Below are 19,282 nucleotides of genomic sequence, written 5' to 3' on the forward strand. Positions count from 1 at the left end.
TCACCATCCCTTTTCTAATAATTCCTAGCAACCTGTTTGCTTTTTTGGCCACCGCTGCACACTGAGCAGAAGATTTCATCGTATTATCTACAATGACACCCAGATCTTTTACTTGAGCACTGACCCCCAAGGTGGACCCTAGCATCAGGTAACTGTGATTTGGATTATTCTTTCCAATGTGAATCACCTTGCATTTGTCTACATTAAATTTCATCTGCCATTTGGACGTCCAGTCTGCCAATTTCTAAAGGTCTTCCTGTGATATTTCACAGTCCACACATGTTTCAACAACTTTGAATAGTTTTGTATCATCTGAAAAGCTGATCACCTCACTCGTCATTCCGATTTCCATATCATTTATAAATATGTTAAATAGTACCAGTCCCGGTACAGAGCTCTGCGGCGCTCCACTTTTCACTGTTTTCCATTGAGAGAAATGACTATTTAACCCTACCCTCTGTTTTCTGTCCAATAACCAATTTCTAATCCACACCAGAACCTTGCCTCCTATCCCATGACTCTTTATTTTTCTCAGGAGTCTCTCATGAGAAACTTTATCAAAAGCTTTCTGAAAATCTATATATACTACATCAACCGGCTGACCTTTATCCATATGTTTATTCATGCCTTCAAAGAAATGAAGCAAATTGGTGAGGAAAGACTTCCCTTGGCTGACATCTCCTAAGCACCCCAAGCAGCTTCTATGTTTACTAGAATAAAATCTCTAGGTATAAACCCATACTGACTCTGTCCTATTAAACCATGTTTGTCTACGTGTTCTATAAGTTTGTTCTTTATAATAGCTTCCACCATTTTGTCCGGCACCGACGTCAGGCTTACTGGGCAAAATAGTGGAAACTATTATAAAGAATAAAATTATAGAACACGTAGACAAACATGGTTTAATGGGACAGAGTCAGCATGGGTTTATACCTAGAGATTTTATTCTAGTAAACATAGAAGCTGCTTGGGGTGCTTAGGAGATGTCATTTGTTTTCTTCTTTACCTATCTGCTAAATCAAAATGTATCTCACATTTAAGAAACATCACTTCATTCTTACCTGCTTTTGCTCCTCCCCTAATCCATCCCACATTGATGCTACTATTTTGGAAACTTCCCCAAAAGTAGCATTTGGATTTTGACCCTTAATGGCTGCTTGGGTATCTCGAAAGAATAATGCATAAGCAGAGACGGGCTTTTGTGGCTCATTGGGATCCTTCTTTTTCTTCTTTTTTGGGGTTTTAGGCTTCTTTCCGATATCAGAGGCAGGCCTCTTCTCACCTCCACTGATCTGCAATCAAAATATACAAACATTAGATGAAATCGTATTCACTGTACATTTGCAACATTTTATAAGCGTCTCTATCAGCAATAACAGTAAGAAAAAAGAAGGCATGCAGCTCTGAAAGAACCTATAAAGCTTTGTTCTTGGTTATTTTCCATATTCACTTTTAAACTTAAAATTTGTGTTATACAGGATCTGTTTTGAATTTATAAGCCCAATTTTGCGTAAAACAGTGAATCCGCTGAATCCTCAGTCACAGCAACCAGAACTTAATATTACAGAGTTTCTAGAAAACTCATTGGAATTAATTACGTAAAGAACTACTCTTATCGTTTCATTTGCACTGGAAATGGACAAAACAAATATCTTTAAACTTTATTTTAAATCTTTGAACAGTAAATTTCTTGGGCAAGCCATTCAAATTTTTCCAGATTTGAATAGGGAGACTCAAGCCCGTCGGCGAGAGTTTCTCGGTTTAAAATCCAAAATTTTAGCTCTGGGAGGATTGTTTAAATTAGTTTTTCCTTGTCGTTGTATAATAACATTAAATTCAGTTACATATATGTTTATGGATCCCAAGAAATTGAAGGAATTTTTGATTTCTAAAGAAAGTGTAGAATGTTCGACCCAGGTAACCCAATAGGGTGTGAGAACTCGCTGAAGTCTGGCTGCGGATTGCCTTTTTTGATCCTGCTCTTATTTGTTTTCTTTTTCCTAATATTTTTGCCTTGAATCTTGTCTTAAGTTGTGGTCTAAATGAAACTAATTTTTTCCTTTAAGTTGTGAAACTATTATATTTCTGTATCCAACATTTATTGTTTAAATAGATGGATGTTAAATAAAATATATAATAAAAAAAATATATCTATAGGGTAGGTAGGAAAAGGGACATCCAAGCCAGGATATTTTTAAATAGGAAGGTGTTTTACAAAAGTCTCACTGAACGTGGAGCTTTTGGTAAAACACCAATAAGTTCATGGGAAACAAATGTGTATTTGATAGCGCATCCAGTGGGAATAGCTAGTTTATAAGTAACAAGTTCAAAAAAAGAGTGGCATCACTCAGGATTCTGCATGTGTAAATGCTGGCACTGAGCGGATAATTAGTAACAGGGTATCATGTGTATGTGTTATTTTATAAAGACAAGTAGGAGCCTACTTTTTTTTACTAGTGTTAAGGCGCTAACACATGCCTTCATTGCAGGCGCAAACATTTACATCAGAACTAGAGATGGTGTAAATGTCCACACCTAGATATTGCAGGTTTATATGTAAATTATAGCATTTTATGATTTGCATACATGCTGCCATACTCTGCCCAAATGCCGTCCAAGCTCCACCCATGTGCATATCTACTGGCAAAATATACGCCTTGATGTACACATGTGGCTACGTATGTATAGGAATGACTATAGAGTTTCCTCCTGAATATGCAAGTGGCACTTTTGGAACTTCCATGTGTTAAGTGGCAGCATTCACTTGATTTCATAAAACTGGCATGCAAGAAGAGTTTATTTATTTATTTGTATCCCACATTTTCCCACCTATTTGCAGGCTCAATGTGGCTTACATAGTACTGGAGAGGCGTTTGCTGACTCCGGTGAGAACAAATACAAAGTGATGTTGTGGTAAGATAAAGTTTGTGTGGCACAGCCACAATTAGGGAATTGTACAACGGAAGAGTTATGTCCATTATGTACTTTAGTTTTGTTGTGTCGCAGAGATCAGGCATTTAGGTTGGATCGGTAGGGTATGCCTTTTTAAACAGGTTAGTTTTTAGTGATTTCCGGAAGTTTAGGTGGTCGTACATCGTTTTCAAGGCTTTTGGTAATGTGTTCCACAGTTGTGTGCTTATGTAGGAAAAGCTGGATGCGTAAGTTGATTTGTATTTGAGGCCTTTGCAGCTTGGGTAGTGCAGGTTTAGATATGTTCATGTAGATTCTGATGTGTTTCTAGTTGGTAAGTCGATCATGTATCCCGGGGCTTCACCGTAGATAATTTTGTGAACCAGGGTGCAGATTTTGAAGGCAATGAGTTGATTAAGGAGCTGGGAAAAATCTCTTTTAAATGACATTTCAGCTGGATGTTAACAGCAGAGAAATAAGCACACATGCCCCCCTCAATCACTGGTGCTAACCCCAAATCCAAACGAGCTGTTAGCAGAGTAGGTGTAAATATTAACACAGAGATTTTTGAAACCACATTTCGTTCTTTAGATTGTAAGCTCCTTTGAGCAGGGACCGTCCTTCTTTGTTTATTTTGTACAGCGCTGCGTAACCCTAGTAGCGCTCTAGAAATGTTAAGTAGTAGTAGTAGTACTAATTTGGACAAGTGCCCAAAAATTGGCTTTTTAACAAGCAATTATTGGCAAGAAATAGATTTTATTAGTACTTGTGTATAAATTTAGGCATGGGAATCAGTGTCTAAATTTTACACATGGCCCAAAAAAGGGAGCATGGAAGTAGGAGGGTCATGGGCTTTTTGGGGCAGATCAGGAGTGTGGTTTTGAGTTACATGCATAATCAGTGTGTAAATGTTTTATGGAACTACCCCCTGTGCCTTAAAAATTGCTTAGGCGTATTCTATAAGCTCCACATAAAGTTAGACACGGTTTAAAGAATAAGCCTAAGCCCATCCACGTGACTAGAATTTGGGCGCAGAAAGTTATACAAATGAAAATCTGGTGTAAATGCACACGCCTAACTTTAGGTGCGGAGCGGGTTATTCTATAACACTGTGCATAAATTTTAGGAATGTCCATGACCCATCTATGTGTCTCCCATAGCCACACCCCCTTTTGGGATCCACATGGTAGAATTTACATGGACTAAGTTATAGAATATGCTTAGCGAGTAGTGTGTAAAAATTCTGATTAGTGCCAATTAGTGGTGAGAATTGCCTATTAACATCCAATTATCGGTACTGATTGGCTTGTAAACCAATTGAGTTGCACGCAGAAATCAGAATATGCCTACATATGCATGTGCGATTCTACTCACACTATATAGAATCTGGGGGTTAATGCCTTACTTCAAAGATGGAGGAAGAATTTAATTTAATTTGATTTATATTCCACTTTAACCCAAAGTGGATTTACACCAATACATACAAAATATAGTAAAACAAAACATACGTAAAACAACCAAAAAGACAAGCTGTACATTGCTTACAGCAACATAAAAAGAGGCAATCCTCACCCCATACAAGTTTGTACAAAATAATGAGCCTTCAAGAATTTCTTGAACTGGAGAACATTAGCACATAGTTTCAAAGTACCAAGGAGAAAGGAAGTAGAAAAGATCTCCCTGAATTTAAGGACTGTAATATTTTGAGTTAATCTCCAGCTTTTGACAGCAAATGATCAGTTTATGAAGTGAGTACTTGGCTCACAAGTCATCCATTTTCAGATTAGTAAGTTGGGTCCGAAAAGGGAAGAACAACTTAGGGTTGACTTGGACTGAATTCAGACCTTTCTAGAATGCAGATGTCCGTGGTTCAGATGATCAGCCATGTATTTCCATGCATCTCATATTAAATCAAGTCACAGCTCACCCACTAGTATTAGAAAACAATTTGCATATAGGAGCAATTTAACAACTGCCTGCATAGATGAAAAATGTACACATTCCCTTTCAAAGCATCAGCTCTAACTAATTCAGAATGCTGCAGCACGACTGATAGAAGGCTGCAAGCAGTGGGACCACATTGCACCCTTCCTGCAAAACTACACTGGCTACCAAATACCATACAGGGCTACATTTAAAACTCTATGTTTGATTTTCAAGGTCTTCAGACAAAATAGGCCAGAGTACTTAAAGTGTATGTTAGCCCTTTACACACCTTTGAGATCTCTAAGGTCCTCTCAAGGAGCATCACTATCTGTACACTCATCAAAAGAAATGGTACGTTGTGATACCCACCAGCGAACCTTCTGAAGTTAGATGTAGCCCTCATGCTCTGGAATTTACTCCCAGAAGGGCTACATCAAACTTGAGGAAGCAGGTGAAAGCCTGGCTCTTCTCTCAAGCCTTTAATACATAGGATGACTGACTATACACCACTCTGTACCTGGACTAGCTTGCTACACATACAACAAAAGAAAGTACCAGTTGGCGACCGCGGACCCTGAAGCAGGAGTCGAAACCTTGGCCAAAGTCGGGCCATGGTTAGCTGTTAGAAATTCAGCAGACGACTGGGCGGCTGGAAAGCTAAGTCTCTTTTTGCATTTATGACATAGAGCTATATAAGAGAGACATTACAATAAAGATAGGAGGCTTTTTAGCCAGTGATGAGTGCTTGGGCCTCCCTGAAGTTGATCTATATTGACAAAGGAGTGTCCTAGCATCTGCCCCACCGATATTGATAGATAACCTGGAATTACCGCCAGCCCAATGTGGGTGCCAGTGGTAGTTTCATCTCATATATAAGCACATAAGCACTGCCATACTGGGAAAAGACCAAGGGTCCATCAAGCTCAGCATCCTGTCTCTGACAGCGGCCAATCCAGGCTTCAAGAACCTGGCAACCCCCCCCCCCCCCCCCCCCACCACCAAAAAAAAAATTAATAATGTTCAATGGACTTTTCCCCTTGGAATCTGTCCAAACCCCCTTTAAATTCTGTAAGGCCAGCCGCTGCCACCACATTCTCCGGCAACGAGTTCCAGAGTCCAACTACACGCTGAGTAAAGAAAAACTTTCTCCTATTTGTTTTAAATCTACTATATTCTAGCTTCATCTTGTGTCCCCTGGTTCTATTATTGTTTGAAAGTGTAAACAAACGCTTCACATCTGTCCACTCTACTGCGCTCATTATCTTGTAGACTTCTATCATATCACCCCTCAGCCGCCTTTTCTCCAAGCTGAACAGCCCTAACCTTCTCAGCCTTTCCTCATAGTGTGTATCATTTCTGGTGCTAGCGGAAATATTGAAAAAATATTTCCGCAGGGGATTACCGCCAGGTTAGTGTGGGAGCCCTTACTGCCACCTCAATGGGTGGTGGTTAAGTGCTCTCCCCAAAATGGCTGCGCGGCAAGTGTGAACTTACCCCCATGACCACTGCATTTTTGGTTATTTTCATCTGCTGTGGTAAAATTGGCCAAAGCCGCTAGCACAGGGTCCCTTTTACCACAGTTTAGTAAAAGGGCCCCACAGCCCTTAGCAATACAAAGAGGATATATGTAGGGTCAATCCCTTTTTATTTAAGTAAAATGAGCTCCTACAGAGGGATTGTCTGTTAAGGGTTTCCATAAACTCAGGAAACATGGTAATCTGTCATACCATGTGGCAGCGGCCTCCTCCATGACTTTTAAGCATTATACCTTTTCCCACTAATCCTTCATTAGTGCCAACATTTATAATTTGTCTGCTCTGACAATAAGTGCCAGTATTCTAAACACTTACATGCCAAGGGTTACATAAATGTGGGCACTTAGATTATATTTATGTTTATTCCAGAACTTGATAACACCACTTTTACTTAAAACAAGGTCAAAGTGGTTTACATAAATCAATATTTAAAAGAGTCAAGGAAAATCAGAAAAGAACTCCATTAAAACAGGAAAGAACCCATTCACACAGACCATCCAGCAAGAAAATTATTGTAATTATTGATTACAGAATTGCCCTTCATTTGTGAATTCTTACTGCATATAAGGCTGGCAATTGTATAGAAGCCCATGTCCATGGGTAATGCACTATTTTACATGAGCAAATGGTTTTTAAAACTGCCCTCACGGAGAACAGTGTTAAAAGTAAAAGTGCTTAAGGAGTGGGAAAAAGTATTTATAAAATTGCGCTACTCCTGTGCAGGTAATGTTGCTCAGGTACAGCTTATATATGTGTTAAGTTTACCTGGGGAAGAGTTTGTGTTTGTGCATGTATTTAATAAAATATGTAGGTATCTCTGTTGCCTCGAAGCTAAGCAGGAGTCCTCCAGCTACAGTCCTGCCAGTGGGGGGTGCTGTTTCACTATCACATTTTCAATAGTGAAAGACAGGTAAGCTGTGCCGGTCTCAAGGGAACCTGCCTGTCTCTAGAGATTGAAAACAAAATATTGAAGCACCCCTCCCCCCCCCCCCCACTGGTAGCAGTGCACCTGGAAGACTCCGTCAGAGGGAACAGTGAAGGGCATGCGATAAGTTAACTTGGGATATTTGTGTGTTGTTGAGAGTGGGCGTAAATGTAAATGCACAAATTCCCATGTGCCTACACAGGGAGCAGTGTGTGTGCAATTTAAATGCAGGGCTGGCCTAACCATTAGACAAGACTAGGCAGTTACCTAGGGTAGCAAGAGCAGCCGCTGTCAAAGGAAAAAAAGCATAGACAACAACACATATTCAGTCATTAGCACATCCTTTACTTGCATTTTATACAATTTTTGTGTGGTGATTGTGATTGTTGATTTCAATTGTAAAAATGTAAGGGGGGGGGGGGGGTGTTGCATGCTAGGGACATGAAAGTTAATAGGAAGGCATAAGGCTAAAAGTTCACTTAGGGCACCCACTACCTCTTACACCAGCTGTGTTTACATGTGCTCTTGGTTTTATAGTTACCTGAATTATGACCAGCTTCTTGATTTTATAGCTTAATTTACCATCCAAACACCGTAACACTGCCTGGTAATTATTAGAATTTCTGTATCATCCAAGGCTGTTCAACAGTCCGTCTTTCCTGTCCTCCATCTACCCATTTCTGGAAATCGAGGACCGGGTGATCATGCTCACAGTAATCTTCTTTATGCTGTATGCAGCCCAAACACTTGGCCTTACCTGGTGGTCCCCTATCCAGATACTAAACAGGGCTGGCTCTGGTCAGCTGCTGAGATTTCTCTCCAGACAGTGTTGCTGGGCTCTTTCAGTGCAAATTAAAATAAATAGCACAAGAAAAGTTTATGTCAGTGTTCCAGAACATACTGGCTGTTGGTTAGATTAGTAGCCCACATAATCTCAGGAGTCCAGAACAATCTAAATTATACCACTGCACCCTATCTAGACTGTAAGCTCTTTGAGCAGGGACTGTCTTTTGTGTATGGTGTACAGTGCTGCGTATGCCTTGTAGCGCTATAGAAATGATAAGTAGTAGTAGTAGTAAACAAACGAAACTGAAGACAGGGAGATCGGATGTGAGAAAGGCTACCCTCCCCTACTCCCTGGACTCACCCAGGAGTTCCCTGGTAATATAGTGGAAAAGGATGGGAATGGTTCCTCTCCACTCCTGTTTATCTTGCTTCTAACTTCAAAATGGTGCTGATGACCCTTAGCAAGTAGTCTCACTGTACTACCACTAGGGGGCATCCTTTCATATATGGACTGCCTAATAGTCTCGCAGCACATGTTATGCTCCATACTAAACTATTGAAAAGGCATAATAGCATTTCCCTGAAATTTGCCACCCATTCATTTTGGACTACAACCCATTCTTTCTTCTGGTTTCTCTTCTGTAACCAATTCAACATTTCTGTCTCTGAGCCTAGAATTTTTCTCTTGCTTATCAAACCCAAGCTTTTTTCCATTCCTTGATCATCGGATGCTTCTCTTTATCATCTGCCTTCAAACGGCAAACGCCTTCAAGCTGAGGGCTGACCATTCAATATGTTCTTGATCTTCCTAGGGATCCAACCAAAAGGCTACCAGTAACAGGCAATGGGAGCTCAGCTTATGGAGTCAATGAGAACACAGGGGGAACCTGTATGAACGGATTGCCTTTGAGATGTAAGATGAGCCATAGGCTTTTGCATTTCATCTTGTAGAGTTTGTGAAATAGTTTTAATGTTTTAGAACTGGGTCATATAATAGCAGCACATATATCCCCTAATTTTATAAAAGTCCCCCAAAATTGCACACACAAATTTGGGCATGCGCCCAATTTGCATGCATAATTTAATTAAATAATGAGCTAATTAGGGCCAATAATAGGCTTTTTTTACAAGCAATTATTGGTACTAATTAAATTTAATTGGAATTTACATGCTTATCTGTAGGCACGGGATCCGCACCTAAATTTTACACATGAATAGAAAATGGGGCGTGGAAATTGGAGGGTCATGGGCAGAACGTGGGCATTTTTAACATTTACACACATTGTTACAGAATAAGGGGTATACACACCTAATTTAGGCATGTAAATTTACACTGCGTTTCAGTTGGTGCAAATAGCCACACCTTAAATTAGGCATGATTCACGGTCACGGCTATAGAATAGTGCTTTTTCAGCGCCATATATAGAATTTACCCCATAATACTTTGATTGAGGTGATAAATTTGTTTTATTATCTGCTTAGTTTTTATTTACAATTTTTTTAGTTTTTGCGATGGATTTATGGGTAGATTTGTTGTGGGAGGATTTGTGCAGCCGGTTGGTTTTCATTTGTATATTTTGATTTATGTTTGAAATCTTGTTTTAAATTGTAACCTGCCCAGTTCTTCAAGTAGTTATAGAGCAAAACCTAAATATTTAAATTAAATATTACAGTACAATCTCCTTTAATTAAAATATTAGTATAAAAATATACAAAATATATATTTTTTTACAAACAGAGCTTAGACCTGTTGCTTAAATCTGTCTGGAACCAGTACTTAAGAGAAAGAAATCTATAAAGAAATGATTTAAACAATACATTCATAGAATGAAAATGGGACCGAAGTATGATTTTTCTGCAGAGCTGGTTATAGTACTCTGAACAGGTTCCTCAGAATGCCTACCAGCTTGGTCGAATTCACTGGTAATCAGGAAAGTACAACCAGAGGAGAAATAAAAGTAATATATATTTTGTAAGAGTCATGCCTCATAAGATTCCTAAAGATGTAGTTAGCCCTCCTGTCATGCCTCATTGCTTAATTACAGTGATATATATTTAATTTATTTATCACACAGAAAAAGAAATAACCTTTCACTTATTAAAAAAAAAATGCACATTGTTAGTACTGCACATGTTAACATATCAGAAGAACATATGCTACAGAATTTAAAATGATCATGCACGGGTACATCATTGATATCTACATGTCCCCTGAGAACTAAAATAGTGTCTGTAAGCATATTTAAAACAAACTGCAATGGAATCAAGGCGTTTAATGGAGCTAGGAGAGCTGTTTTTTTTTTGCATACCATCTTGCAGTAATCGGAGCAGTTTAAAATAGATGTTAATCAAGCGCCATCTGCATAATAAACCGAACAACAGAGAAGTCTATTAATAGTATGTATCATATAAAGTAAATATTGCAAAGTATCTACAGAATAAAAAGAGGAAAGCATGTTCTCGTACTACTGGGCAAATAGTCCTTTGTTTCATTATTTTCACATTTTGGTCTTCCTACTGTGTTTGAAAATTCATTGCACAGTAAATATGAGTAATTGCAAGGCTGAAAAAGTCCATGAAAGTCCTAGGATGGTCTGTATTTTTAGCACAGTTTATACTCAAATCACCAAACCACCTCAACTCTATGATTTGTTTGGGGGTGGGGGAGTGGGAGTTATGCAGCTGTGGTAAAATCTTGAATTAGTTTACCGTAGAAGTCAGTACCAGAGGTTAGTGACTTCTGCAATAAAGGAGTAATGTATCTTTAGATACACTTTGCAAGCTCTCTGGGAGTATTGGGCCAATAATGTATGATTTGATGCATCCAAGGAGTCTTTCTTAAAGGGGCCAACATGGTTAAAAAAAGAAGCACAGTCCGGGGTCAACCTTTCCTCCCCCTCCCACTAGCAAAGACTCCCTCCAAAGAAAAATTCTATCTCCACACAGACCTCCCACCCATTAAGGACATTATAGTATCATTCCAACCCCCCTATACCCCCTGTAGGCCCTCTGGATCCCTAATCATAACCTGAACCCTGTGAAGACCCCTTATAGGTCACCCCAGTCATAGATGTTATTTTGAAGGTGACCCTGCTTGATTACCGCCAGGTACACACTGGTGCTACAAAAATAAAAATATTTTTGTACCACCGGATATGATGCACACTGGGGGTGGGGAACTACCATCAGGCTGCTGCAATAGCCTGGCGGTACTTTCTTTTTAGCAAGCTGTAATCCCATGTTAGGCTTACTGCCACTTTGTAAAAGGGGCCCTCAATGAAATTACATGGAAATGCTTTTAAAACAAATAGGAGGCAATATTTTTTTCACTCAAAGAATAGTTAAGCTCTGGAGCTCGTTGTCAGAGGATGTGGTAATGGTGGTTAGTGTATCTGGGTTTAAAAAAAGGTTTGGACAAGTTCCTGGAGGAAAAGTCCATAGTCTGTTATTGAGATGAACATGGGGAAAGCCACAGCTTGCTCCGGGATTAGTAGCATTTCTGACAGGTACTTGTGACCTGGATTAGCCACTGCTGGAAGAGTTTACAAGGCTAGATGGACTATTGGTCTGATCCAGTATGGCTATTCTTATGTTCTTATGTTAACCTAGGAAGCTAGAGTTCAAATCCCACTGCTGCTTCATGTGATTTTGGGTAAGTTACTTAACCCTCCATTGCCTCAGGTATAAACTTAGACTGTAAGCCTTCTGGAAAATACTTACTGCACTTGAATGAAATTCACCTTCAGCTACAAATGAAAAAGGCATGAGCTAAATCTAAAATCATTTCCCTATTAGAGGACATCTTTATATTTCCTGTCATGGTATTCCAAGCAGGTGAAGCCATTTGTATACATACTCCCATCTTACACATGAAAGCCTATCAGGAAGAAGTAGCATCCCTGCAGCAAACCTTTATTTTCAAGCCTTCAGATACGTTTCTAATCTGCGGCCACATACACTAAGGAGAGCATTATTAATGGGCTCTTTTACTCCCCTTTAAACAGCAAACTAAGGGGTCCTTTTACTAAGCCGCGGTAAAAAGTGGCCTGCGGTAGTGTAGGCGCAGGTTTTGGGCGTGCGTAGAATTATTTTTCAGCACGCCTGTAAAAAAGGCCTCTCCCCCCCCCCCCCGAAATCGATGTGCGGCAAAATCAAAATTGCTGCGCGTCCATTTTGGGTCTTAGTCCTTACCGCCAGCCATAGACCTAGTGGTAAAGAATTTGGCCAGTAATGGCCTAGTTGTGTTAGATGCCACTGCCAGAAAATAAAAAAGATTTTCCTGACGCGCGTAGCGGACATGCGCCAAAAATGAAATTACCGCAAGAGCCACGCAGTAGTTGGGTGGTAAGTCTATTTTGGCACGAGTTGGGTGCACGTAGACACTTGCGTGGCTTAGTAAAAGGGGCCCTAAGCATACCCCATGATACCTCAATGTTTTCACCAAACATAATGTTCGTTACTGTGACCAAAAAGTTCAATTTTTGAGATATCTCTCCAGGAATATTAATCCAGAATTCACGCGAGTCACCCAGATGCTCTTTGATTACCATTGTAATCCAGTTTTTTTCCTAATGGTTGATGGATGAACTTTCACATCAGCCACAGCAAGAGAGGCCTTCCAGTCTTCAGACGTTAGTCTAGCTTCTTTCTGATTTTGTGGATGTTACTGTTACAGCAAAATCCATAGACCTTATCATTTTTTATTCACTCTTATTATCTGTGTTGTTCTTTACGATACATAATCGTTTACTGTTTTACTATTACATTGTTTACTTGTATTATAATGAACTGTAGTTTTCCCTATGATCTTGTGTAAGCCACATTGAGCCTACTACTAGTGGGAAAATGTGGGGTATAAATGTGTTAAATAAATAAATAAATTTTCCAGTGTGCTCCTGGAGTGATCTTGATGACTGCTTCTGGGTAGAGTTACTCTAGTCTTCATCTTTTTGCATTTATAGGCTAAATGGATGACTGGACATCTAAGATATTTAGAAACTGGCTTGGAAAACTATCCAGACAAATGAGAATCAACTGCTGTTTCGTAGGGCCTCTGACATTTCCTTTGATTCATTTTATTTTCATATACCACAAGTCATAAAAAAAGAATGTCTAAACAGTTTACAGTTAAAATAAGAGGGGAGGGACACGTCACAAAAAAAGTGACTAAAGCAGACTGCTAATAAGAGGAAAGCGCAAAAAAAAAGACAGAAAATGTACTTACAATGTTGCTCAAACATATAAGGGATGAATGGGGTATGCTACAAACACAGGGGCCCTTTTACTAAAGGTTTGCTGCGTAGCAACCTGAAACTACCGCCAGCCCAATGCAGTTACTGGCAGTAGTTCTGCCTCCAGCACGTGCTATTTCCAGTGCTGCTGGATTTAAAAAAAAACAATATCACCAAGGTAGCGTGGGAGCCCTTGATTGTGGTAATTTAAGCTTTCCATATGGCCAGGTGTTTTGGGGGAGCTTTTTACCTGCTGTGGTAAAAAGGGCTGTAGCGTGCGGCAAAAACGGATGCCACTGTTACTGCAGGGCCCTTTTAACTGCAGCTTGGTAAAAGGGCCCCACAGTGCTGTATGCTGAATCTGAACAAGGCAGCACTTATCTTATCTTAGGATAAGGGACTGGACTACACTTGTGACAAAGCTGCCTGAAGTAGTAAGGGCATCTTAAAATTTCTAGTAAGAGTGTTCTGTCCTAAGGGAGAGAGGGAGTGAATTCCAGAAGGACGGGGAAATGACACTGAAGCAGGAGTTATGGTTGGTCCCAGATATGATGGTGGGAAGAGTGCGATGTTGCGTAGAAGAGCTAAGAGTACGTGAAGGTGCAAAAGGGATAAGAAGGTTAGAGAGAAAGGGTGGTCTCTGGTGTGTATGGCCTGATGCATGATGATCAGATATTTAAAAGGGATATTAAGGCCACCAGCAACCAATGCTCAGAAATGGACAAGAAGGATACACAATCCAATTTTTTCTTTCCAGATCAGAGAATCTGAAGCAAGCTGTTCATTCAAGGAAGCACTTAAATGTCACAGAGTTGAGAAACGGTTTTGTAGGGAAAAATGGTCCAAAATCTCTCAAAGGCAATATGAGAGACTGATCAACAGTTACAGGAAATGAAGTTATTGCTGCTAAAGAAGGTGCCACCAGTTACTTGGAGGGGCATAATCGAACAGAAACGCCTATCTCCATGGGCGTTTATCTCCGAGAACGGGTCCGTGAAGGGGCGGACCGAATCGTATTTTCGAAAAAACATGGACGTTTATCTTTTTTTGAGCTGGGCGTTTTTGTTTTTCAGCAATAATGGAAACCGAAAACACCCAGCTCAAAAACGAATAACTCCAAGACATTTATTCGTGGGAGGGGCCAGGATTCGTACTGCACCGGTCCACCTCACATGCCAGGACACCAACCGGGCACCCTAGGGGGCACTTTTACAAAAAAAAAAAAAAAAGGTAAAACAGCTCCCAGGTGCATAGCACCCTTCCCTTGGGTGTTGAGCCCCCCCAAATCCCCCTCAAAACCCACTGCCCACAAGTCTACACCATTACTATAGCCCTAAGGGGTGAAGGGGGGCACCTACACGTGGGTACAGTGGGTTTGGGGGGCGGTTTGGAGGGCTCCCATTTACCAGCACAAGTGTAACAGGTGGGGGGGGGGGGGATGAGCCTGGGTCCACCTGCTTGAAGTCCACTGCTCCAGTGACCTGCATACTGCTGCCAGGGAGGTGGGTATGACATTTGAGGGTGAAAATAAAAAGTTGTGAAACGGCATATTTTGTGGTGGGAGGGGGTTCGTGACCACTGGGGGAGTCAGGGGAGGTCATCCCCGATTCCCTCCAGTGGTCATCTGGTCATTTAGGGCACTTTTTGGGGCCCTATTCGTGGAAAAACAGGGTCCAGGAAAAGTGCCCTAAATTCTCGCTAAAAACGCATATTTTTTTTCCATTATCGGCGAAAGGCGCCCATCTCTGATCGGCAGATAACCACGCCCCAGTTCCGCCTTCACCACGCCTTCGACACGCCCCCATCAACGTTGTCCGCATCCGCGACGGAGTGCAGTTGAAAACGTCCAAATTCGGCTTTTGATTATACCGCTTTATTCGTTTTTGGGAGATAAACGTCTATCTCCCGATTTGGGACACAATATAGGCGTTTTTCTCTTTCGATTATAAGCAGGATAGTAACATAGTAGATGACGGCAGAAAAAGACCTGCACGGTCCATCCAGTCTGCCCAACAAGATAACTCATATTGTGCTACTTTTTGTGTATACCCTACTTTGATTTGTACCTGTGCTCTTCAGGGCACAGACCATATAAGTCTGCCCAGCACTATCCCCGCCTCCCAACCACCAGCCCCGCCTCCCACCACCGGCTCTGCCACCCGATCTCGACTAAGCTCCTGAGGATCCATTCCTTCTGCACAGGATTCCTTTATGCTTATCCCACGCATGTTTGAATTCCGTTACCGTTTTCATATCCACCACCTCCCGCGGGAGGGCATTCCAAGCATCCACTACTCTCCGTAAAAAAATACTTCCTGACATTTTTCTTGAGTCTGCCCCCTTTCAATCTCATTTCATGTCCTCTCGTTCTACCGCCTTCGCATCTCCGGAAAAGGTTCGTTTGTGGATTAATACCTTTCAAATATTTGAATGTCTGTATCATATCACCCCTGTTTCTTCTTTCCTCCAGAGTATACATGTTTAGTTCAGCAAGTCTCTCCTCATACATCTTGTAACGCAAATCCCATACCATTCTCATAGCTTTTCTTTGCACCGCTTCAATTCTTTTTACATCCTTAGCAAGATACGGCCTACAAAACTGAACACAATACTCCAGGTGGGGCCTCACCGAATTATACAGGGGCATCAACATCCCCTTTCTTCTGCTGGTCACACTCTCTCTGTACAGCCTAACAACCTTCTAGCTATGGCCACCGCCTTGTCACACTGTTTTGTCGCCTTCAAATCCTCAGATACTATCACCCCAAGATCCCTCTCCCCATCCGTACCTATCAGACTCTCCCCGTCTAACACATACGTTTCCCATGGATTTCTATTCCCTAAGTGCATCACTTTGCATTTCTTCCCATTGAATTTTAATTGCCAAACCTTAGACCATTCTTCTAGCTTCCTCAGATCCTTCTTCATGTTTTCCACTCCCTCCCGGGTGCCCACTCTGTTACAGATCTTAGTATCATCCGCAAATAGGCAAACTTTACCTTCTAACTCTTCGGCAATGTCACTCACAAATATATTGAACAGAATCGGCCCCAGCACCGATCCCTGAGGCACTCCACTACTCACCTTTCCTTCCTCCGAGTGAATTCCATTCACCACCACCCTCTGGCGTCTGTCCGTCAACCGGTTCCTAATCCAGTTCACCACTTCGGGTCATATCTTCAGCCCATCCAGTTTATTTAAGAGCCTCCTGTAGGGAACCATGCCAAAAGCTTTGCTGAAATCTAAGTAGATTACGTCCATAGCTCGTCCCTGATTCAATTCTCCTGCCACCCAATCAAAGAACTCAATGAGATTCGTTTGGCACGATTTCCCTTTGGTAAAACCATGTTGTCTCAGATCTTGCAACTTATTGGCTTCCAGGAAATTCACTATCCTTTCCTTCAACATCGCTTCCATTACTTTTCCAATAACCGAAAATGAGTTACTGAATGAAGTGTTCACATAACGTTTCACACGATAGTTATTTTTGAATCTTTTTGTTAAATAAATAGTAAAAATAGATTCATTTTATCTGATAACCAATGGGGTTATCTTTCAGTCTTATCAGGGTTTAGAATAGGATCTAATCATGCACCTGGGGGTCCAAAATATACTTAAAGAGCAATATTCCTGGATACAACACAACAGGGATCACAAACATATAAAGAGAACAATTTTTAGCACCATCAAATAAAGGAAATCTCTGAGAAAACAACTCTGACGGAGAAATCAGGTTTTTCATTTATAACCCTGAAAATCATCTCCACACAATTCATAGAATGATCACTTAACACCAACACCTGTATCATCAATGCTGTTCACATATTTTTCTCCTTTACTACTATGTCTAGTTTTCTTGCTTCCAACTATGTTATCAGCCAGAATGGGAATGTCCCAGGTGACCCCAACCTCTTCATTCTCCACAATTCTCTCAGGGTCAGGATCCCAGTGCTAATCCAGTACAGCAATGTGGTAGTGTTTACAAAGTTTCCAGTGGATGAGATGTGCCACCTTATTGTGCCTTGCGGAAAAGAAAAGTTTCTCCCATCAGAAACTCTCATCCAGCTGTAGAACCATTTCCTCCTCTTTTTTCTAGATTCTACCAATGTCTGTTTTACCATTATTCTACACTGGCTGTGAACCATCCCATCTGTAATCCACTGCCCTGGGCTGTTCACCTCTCCATAACCACTCATGATTGATATATGGTTCCTGAAATAATAATTTGTTCTTCCCATCGTATTTGAGCTTTTTCCACTTGGTTTCCTTGTTTGATTCTCTAATTCTTAAAAAAACACAACACATTCTCTTGTTTTACAAATCCTGTTACTTCCTTTCCTATGCATAAAGTTGGTTTGCCACTCATTCCTTTTGCACCTGAGAATGCTTATCTACTTTTAGAGATGGAACTGGGTTCTAAACACTTTGCATCCTTTCTTTCTTTCTGTACTTTACAATTTGGTCTGTTGGTGCTGTTAAGTAGGCTTGGAGGTCTATAATAATAGCTCTCTATATAATGCATTTCTATAAGGCCCATCCTTCCTTTGGCTCTAGGAATGTATGTTTTTTATACTTGGGCAGTGCAGTAGCAAGGGCAGCTGACACCTGGGGTGGGTCGCCGCGGCGCACCCCCCCTGGGTGCAGCACGGTGCACCCTCCCCCCTCTGGAGCACACCCCCCCCCCGGAGCACGTGCTTACATCGCAAAGCCGCGAGGGACGGGTGGTAGGGCCGATCCGCCCGACTGCACGTTGCTGGGAGCTGCGTCGGCTCCGCTGGTTCCCTGCTCTCTCTGCCCCGGAACAGGAAGTAACCTGTTTCGGGGCAGAGCGAGCAGGGAACCAGCGGAGCTGACACCCCCCCCCCCCAGCGGCGTGCACCCGGGGCGGACCGCCCCACCGCCTGCCCTTCCTACGCCACTATACTTGGGTCTTTTAGTTACCCACCTTGCACCTTTTTTAAGGGATTTGGTGGGATACAAGCCTCTAGTATAGTACAGTCTCGAATATATTGATTTTTATAATTTACATTAAAGTAACACAGTGAATGATAGCAGATAAAGATCAGTATGGCCCATCCAGTGCCCCCAGAAAGGCAGCCAGAGTTATACATGTAACTCTGTATGGGTTACCCCCTCTTCCGCTTTGTCATTAGGGTTGTAAGCGATGCCCAATGCAGTTTATCCCCCTCTTTGCCTCTTTTTTTTCTTATTATTTAAAGTGTGAAAGCAGATGTTTTACTGCAAGTTAAAATGCTGAATACTTTTATTCCATCTTAATGGTATATAGGGAACCTCTGTGTTTTTTTCCCCATTCCCTTTTCAAGGCATCCACCAACCTCTTCAAGAAAAAATGATTTCCTGATATTAATTTTAATTTTCCCTCCCTGCAACTTCATTTCATGTCCTCTAGTTCTATTGCCTCTTAATTTTTGGAAAAGGTTGTTTTATTCTTTACTATCTTTCAAAACTTTAAATGTCTGTATCATATCTCCCCTGTCTCTCCTCTTCTCAAGGAAATACACATTCAAGTCTTCAAATCTCTTATATGTCATCTGGAGCAGACCCCATACTAGTTTAGTCATTTTCCTCTGAATAGCTTTAAGTCTTTTTATGTCCTTGGCAAGATACAGCCTTCAAAACTAAACACAGGGCTCAAAATGCAATCTCACCAAGAACTTTTGGTGAGAACATCACATCACACAGGAAAAAAGAACATCACACAGGAAAAAAGCAAACCCATGGTTCACCGAAGAGCTAAAAAAACTTAAAACACAAGTCAGGAAACTAGAACGAGCTTGGAACAAAAAGAAAGACGAACAAACACTAAACGACTGGAAATTACTTCGGAGAAAATACAAATACACCATAAAACAGACAAAAAGACAACATTACAAAACAATAATAGGACCAAATTACAAAGACACACATAAACTTTTCAACCTCGTGAACAAACTGCTAGATACCACACC

The 19,282-nt window shown here is 41.1% G+C and overlaps 1 protein-coding gene across 2 annotated transcripts in view; it reads right to left on the minus strand.

Moving 5' to 3' along the window:
* Positions 1-19,282, minus strand: part of TOX (thymocyte selection associated high mobility group box) — a 525,928-nt gene that overhangs the window by 76,506 nt on the left and 430,140 nt on the right. For both annotated transcript variants that reach the window (XM_030214796.1, XM_030214802.1), the window contains exon 5: positions 1,062-1,292. In XM_030214796.1, the coding sequence (XP_030070656.1) occupies positions 1,062-1,292 (231 nt within the window). The remainder of the gene's footprint in view (positions 1-1,061; positions 1,293-19,282) is intronic.

Source organism: Microcaecilia unicolor, chromosome 1 (assembly GCF_901765095.1).
Source record: "Microcaecilia unicolor chromosome 1, aMicUni1.1, whole genome shotgun sequence".
In the NCBI taxonomy this organism is placed as follows: Eukaryota; Metazoa; Chordata; class Amphibia; order Gymnophiona; family Siphonopidae; genus Microcaecilia; species Microcaecilia unicolor.